General features: G+C 42.7%; 1 protein-coding gene across 1 annotated transcript in view; it reads right to left on the reverse strand.

Moving 5' to 3' along the window:
* Positions 1–3554, reverse strand: part of LOC136578686 (lipoxygenase homology domain-containing protein 1-like) — a 325705-nt gene extending 322151 nt beyond the window's left edge. The window contains exons 1-2 of the mRNA XM_066578875.1: positions 2910–3554; positions 424–595 (exon numbers count right to left, since the gene is read on the reverse strand). Of these exons, the coding sequence (XP_066434972.1) occupies positions 424–595; positions 2910–3554 (817 nt within the window). The remainder of the gene's footprint in view (positions 1–423; positions 596–2909) is intronic.
* Between the last annotated feature and the right edge of the window lie 3240 nt (positions 3555–6794).

Consider the following 6794-nt stretch of genomic DNA (forward strand, 5'->3'; position numbering starts at 1 on the left):
GGAAAAGCTATTGATTAAAATTACTTATTTGAGCAATTTTTTGTCCGATGGTTGGCCCGTGTAAAAGTACCCTTGCTGGTAATATGTTACAAAACCACGGATATTGTGGTACTGCGGCAGATAATGTTAGAGTCTTGTGATATCAGGATGAATTGTCTGAAGTTCGACTTTGACTCCTCTGCAATGACATACTCAGTATGCTGCATCTGCGTAGCTAAATCGTGTAGATTATTGAGGAGGTTTTTCTGACAGTTTCTTGGTACACTTCCAATGACTGTCTTGTTAAGAAGAACATACTCAGCTATGTATAATTGCTAAGGTGTAGGTTGATCTGATCTGTCCATATTTGTTAAGCGTAATGTCAGTTAATACAGAAATGATGGTGAATGATTAGAAAGGGGTTGTTAGATTTATTCTACTCACGGCTTTTCATTTCTGATTTTGATCTTGGTTTAGGAAATACACGATGGGAGATCCCAGGTAATTTAGCAGGTAGAAATTCCCTCTCGGACTCATAATTTCCTGGCTTAAAAGGTTCTCTTCCTGCTGCCACTACCGTTCCGGAACTCAGCAGGAGAGCGTGAGTGCTAAGAATCTAAAGAGTAAAACCCAAGAAATGGACTTGTTAGAAAAGCAAGCAGAAGTCAAGAATCATTAGTCGTGGCACATACTGTAATAAATGGTTAAAAAGGATCAGCCATGTTATACATTCAACATGTTATTGAGCCACAGGAGCTGAGCAGATTGATAAAGCGAAGTAAGAAATGAGTTAGTATAACTTCTCACTTATTGCTTTACGTTTATATCCCTGCTCGCTCTAGGCCAGTGTTTCCCAAACTCTAGTCCTCACGACCCCCAACAGGTTATGTTTTCTGGATATCCTATAGAGAGAACACCTGTGATAATGTCTGAGGTGCTGGCAATAATTACATCACCTGTCAGGGGCATAGCTAAAGGCTCATGGGCCTGGGTGCAAAAGTTTATCTTGGGATCCCCCAACTTCTCTTAATGCAGAGGTGTAACTTGAGGTTCCTGGGTCCCAATGGAAAACCTGCAACAGGGCCCCCCAACTATAATGCTTTATTCATAGTAGTGGGCTCCCTATATGAAGAAGAGTGGCCTATGGTTACACCAATGTCCCCTATGCAATACTATGAAAATCCTGAAAACACGACCTGTTGGGGGTCCATGAGGACTGGAGTTGGGAAACACTGCTCTAGGCTTATGAGTCAGAGGGGCAGAGTCACTCAGTGATTGACAGCTCATACATGGATGTAAATACACTCAAGGCTGTCAATCGATGAGAAACTCTGCTCTCCAGAATCACAAGTCCAAAGGAAGTGGGGATTTAAATCAGTATTGGTCCTTTTACACAGGACGATTATCGTTCAGAAGCGTTCAGATTCCTGTGCTCCTGGACAAATTTGAACGATAATCGTCTTCTGTAAATGCATGCAGAAAACTGAATGTTGAACCATCCAGTGTAAACAGCGGTCATTCACTATTGAACGACTGTCTGCTTACAGTGAATGGCGGCGGGCGGGGGGAGACCGATCCCCGGGCCGCTCCGGCTCCATTACGGCAGCACAGTGAGCAGTGCCAACGATACTTACTACTGTTTAAACAGCACTGGCATGAGAATCATGGGGACGGTATTGTTTGCCTGACAGCTCGTCCCATCTAAAAGGACCATAAATCACAAATTATACAGAATTTCTTCCCTCAGAACTATATATTAATTTGCTCAGCTACAAATACTCTATAACATGATAAGACAAAAGAGATGATTGTGACAGTCCCTTATTGGAAATGTTTAACTTAAATGTATCTTTTAAATATAACTGTAGGGATTTAGAATATTAAAGACAGGCAATGCCTTAACAAACAGTCTAGAGATGAGCGAGCGTACTCGGAAAAGCACTACTCGCTCGAGTAATTTGCTTTATCCGAGTATCGCTGTGCTCGGGTCTGAAGATTCGGGTGCCGCTGCGGCTGACAGGTGAGTCGCAGCGGGGAGCAGGGGAGAGCGGGCGGGAGAGAGGGAGAGAAAGATCTCCCCTCCGTTCCTCCCCGCTCTCCCCTGCAGCTCCCCGCTCCGTGCCGGCACCCGAATCTTCAGACCCGAGCACAGCGATACTCGGATAAAGCAAATTACTCGAGCGAGTAGTGCTTTTCCGAGTACGCTCGCTCATCTCTAGCAAACACTTTTTCAGCAGTATTTGCTATGGATTTACAGAATCAGGATCAAGTTTATTTTAAAGGGGGTTTCCAGGCAAAAACTATTGATGACCTATCCTCGGGATACACTTCGGGATCCAGTTTATGAGCCAGAGAAAGGAGTCACTAAGGGTCCTTTTAGGCGAGCCGATTCCCCCTTTGAACGAGTGAATGAGTGAGTGACGTCACCGCTAACTCGTTCGCACTTGTGCAGCCTGTTTAGACAGCTAATACATTGTTGACTCGTTCAAAGGAGCATCATTCTGACTGATTCAGTCCATGTATAAGCAAATACAGGGACTGAATGATTGCTGTTTAAACCGAACAACAAGCAAACGAGCCAACGATAACTATTATACCTGCATAAGATGAACGACGACCCAAAAACGAACGATTACCGTTCACTTTCGCTCATTTGAACCATTTTTTGAACAATAATCGTTGCATCTAAAACCAACCTAACAAGCAGCAGTTCTCAAACTGGCAGGATTAGTCTATCTATAGATAGCCATTCATTTGAATGGCTGCATTTCCCCTCTAGTGTGCATATAATGGTAAGAGCAACGGGCTGCCAGGTCTGTGTGCAAAATCGGCTGTCAAGTAACTTGGAAGCCTGGCAGCTCTCATTAGAGGTTGTCTGTGATGGACCAACCCCTCTAAAGTAATTCTTGGTGGTACATTTGTGGACTTACCCTCCTTCCATCAGTGCTGTAGAGTTTGTAAACAGGAAACTGCAAAAGTTCAGAAATTTGATCCAGAAATGCATCAAAGTTTTGAATAGATTTCTTGTTCAGCACCAAATTTTGTCTACATTCTTTATCTCCATTTTTGAATATCACAAAGTTCTTCGAGCTTCCGAGCACAACAGTGTTTTCCTTCTGAAATGGTGCAACTTCATTTTGTCGAGCAAGCTGCATGACCCGGCGTCGGGCACTGATTGGCCGGCTACTTTGCCACAGTAATGGCTTCTTACTGGCTCGTTCAAGGTTAATAGGCTTTATCTTTCTCTGATGGGAGCAAATGTAGGCTTTACCATCTTCTAGTTCTTCTAGAGCAGTTATGTGATGTATTCCACGTGGAGTTGTTATATTTCTAACTCCAAAAGGCAGAGGAACTTTCTTAGAGAGGCTGTCCAGCAAAGCATCAAATGTCTTGAAGGATCGGTTGGAGACAACCATTTTTATTCCACTAAACCTTGGATCTCCACTTTTGTAGAAACATATTTTCTTGGCAAAACCAGGATCTGTCATTCGTGAATGTTGTGTGGAAGATACCTGTATGCTGTCTGTGGAATTGGCTTGAGCAACCGAGATGTTTGTTGATGTAGTTTCACTCATTCTTGACAGCAGTCTAAAGTAAATGTGGAAGTACATAGCATTAACATGTTATACAGTGAATCAAAAGTATCATATAAGATTAGATTATCGCGAAGACAATTAGTGGAGCTGCAATGATCACTATAGTCCAGTTTAACCCCTTCACACCCCATGACATACATGTATGTCATAAGAGGGAAGTGGTTTGCGTGAAATGCCGTATATGCACAGTATGGAGATAGCGTGGGCTCAGTAGCTAAGCTCGCACCATTCGCAGTGGGAGGTAGTTGTAACTGACACCCAGTTTCAGCTCCGATCCCTGCTGTTAACACCTTACATGTCGTGATCAATGCTGATCTGGCACATCATGGACATGAATGGCACCCGATTGGCACCATTGACCGTAATGAAATAAAAAACAATACCATGGTAACGCACCCTCCACGTAAAGGTTGCTAGGACTTAGTTGGAGCGTAATGACGGCAGTACGCTGTGGAACCATGTGACCATTGTAGTCACATGACTGGCACGGCGACACGTCATACCATTGAGAATTATATACGTGGAGTGAACCCGGAAGTACTATGCATGAACCGGAAGTTCTCCATGAATCCTCCCGGTCGCCGGAAGTCATGAAACGGCGTCTCGTGCAAGCAGTAGTGGTCATGTAGGTAAGGTGTATTTTATGAGAGTATATAAGGTTAAGAAATGTTTGTATATGTCACTTGAAAAAGTCGCTGTTATGCGACGAAACGCGTCGGACATATCTCTAATAAAAGTAATCATATGTTTTGGATATCTAAGGAGCCTACTATTGATTTAGTTTAAGAGGCTTCTTTAAGCTTTGGAGTGCTGGATCCTTTTTTTTTTGTTTGTTTTTTCTGTGTATTCCATTGACCGTAATGAGGTTTTTATTGCGTTGCCTGGCATTGGACTGGACAAAACAGAGCAGCATGTTGAGTTGTTATGTCCAGCAATCTGGACCGGATCTGCAGTGTGAACAGAGCCTAAGAATATCTTGTTGTACGCATGTTAGGTTGGAAAAAGATGTATGTCCATCCAGTTCAGCCTCTTTCCTCCCTGCATGATTTTTTTACACATGGCCTCATGCACACAGAAAAGCCATGTGTACAGAGGCTGTATAGAATTGTAGCACTCCATGTACCGCTATATATGGTAGCGCTCATTATGGCACTGTATTGCAGGGTCTTTCTTTTTTGATATTCTCCCCTAGAAACTTTGCTTCAGAAGTTGTACAGAGCTGTAATATACTCTTATGCACAAGACTTAAGAATAGTTAATTGGAGACTACCAGCAGCTTTTAACAAATTATACCAATAGTGGCGGTACAATTTTCTACGAACTGTCTCTCCAACACTGTTTTTGATTTAAATGTGGCTAAAAGCATACATGTGTATATTCACACTTTGACTGGCAGCTGTGTATCGGGAGGAAGTCGGGCTTAAAAGTTGATTTTTTACATTATCTGCCATCTAACTTTTCTAACATTTTGGCATAACCCCTTAATAAGGGGTCTTTTTCATACCTTCCAAAATCAAATAGGTTTTATTCTTCACAATGAGCTAGTCTTGACATCCATCCTCAGATGTGGAGTAAGTGTATGCTGTGTTTTTCACAATTAGGCTAGATTCACACCGAGATCAGGCTTTACATTCAGCAGAGACATTTTAATAATGCTTCCAAGCTTATTGCCCTGATGCATGTAACCGTGTGCCAGTAGTGTAGCATATGGCAACCAATGAACGTCATTGACGAAAGAAATAATACACCATGAGATATACTCTTTTGCATACAAATATATATTGAAAATTGTAGACAACTACACTTTTCTATACATCTGAAACAAAAGAGTCTTGGCCAATTTCAGTTTTTGATAAGCTTGCAGTTCGATAGGAGCCGTAATTTATTAATATCTGTATAACCAGGGGTTCTAGATAAGTAGAACTCTCAGCTAGTATTAGCAAATTCAGCTTGCACCACCTCTTATTCCCATTTTAATTGACCTTGATAAATTAGAGTCAGTTTAACCCTCCTTACCACTTTGCCTTCATGATAAACTGCAGAGGCGTTCGGCCAGTAAACATGTCATGCATATTAAAGTCACCAGTAATTCCTGGCATTACTATGCAACTGAGCAATAGAGCTTATTTAATTGAAATACATACCAGCAATTACCAGTGTAGCTTATAATTACAATATATACATGTTTAAATAGATAGAACATAAGAGTGTGACAAGGGCAATCATCAGGTAATGACTCTCGTTAAACATTCATATCAGTCTGCAGCCGCACATAAATATAGATTATGCTCCTTCCAAAGGATTTCCAACTCTTCCACAGTCTACGACTGATCTTCTCCATGTTACAGCCGACCCGTCGTCTTGTCTTGACTACATTTTATTTGTTTATTTACATAGCATTTTATTGTTTTATGCTCTACATCAAGATAAAAAAATGTAAAAAAGGACCTGGAAGTTCTCACTGCGGTGTTTCTGCTATTACACAAAACCCTTGCAAAAAGTTGACTGCGGCTGCAATGCAACCAAAAAATGTTTCCAATTAAGCTGTTTTCTAGCAGGTGAGAAGTATTTCATCCCCGCATATTGCTGACTCAACTGTAAAAATATATAACAATAACTGCCCAGAACTGAGTAAATCTGTTAAGCTTATTCACACAGCGTATATCGTCCGCCGTTTTCACGGCCAGACGATATATACGCTACGATCTGAAGCATTGGATTCTAATGCATCAGATCACATGACTGTATTCCCGTTGCATAAAAATGCCCGGCTGGGCCGATATAGCACCATGTGCTTTTACATCGGGCCGAAAAGATAGTCCTCGAACTATCTTCCCAGACAGAATACGTCAGCCGCTGCATGAGCTCCTATGGGAGCCAATGACAGCGGCCTGAGAAGGGAGGTGGGAGAGAGTTTAGCAGCGTGACTGCTAAACTCCTCCCCTCCGGCTGTTTGCAAAGGGAGCGGGAGTGATAGGGCGGAAATAAGTGCCACCCTGTCCTGTACCCTCCATTGCTGGTTACTGACAAGGGGCAGGGAGGGGGGAGCTTAGCTTCGCCCATCCTATTGCAGACATCCTGGGGGGGGAAGGAGAGAGGAGGGGAGCCAGCGAGGGGGAGCGAGGGTCAACGGCATGGCAGCCTCAGCGTATATGCGCCGGACCCATGCCATCTGAAAGGGCACACAAACATTAGATTTGTGCACCCATTCATGCTTTT

The sequence above is a fragment of the Eleutherodactylus coqui genome, chromosome 9 (assembly GCF_035609145.1).
Source record: "Eleutherodactylus coqui strain aEleCoq1 chromosome 9, aEleCoq1.hap1, whole genome shotgun sequence".
In the NCBI taxonomy this organism is placed as follows: Eukaryota; Metazoa; Chordata; class Amphibia; order Anura; family Eleutherodactylidae; genus Eleutherodactylus; species Eleutherodactylus coqui.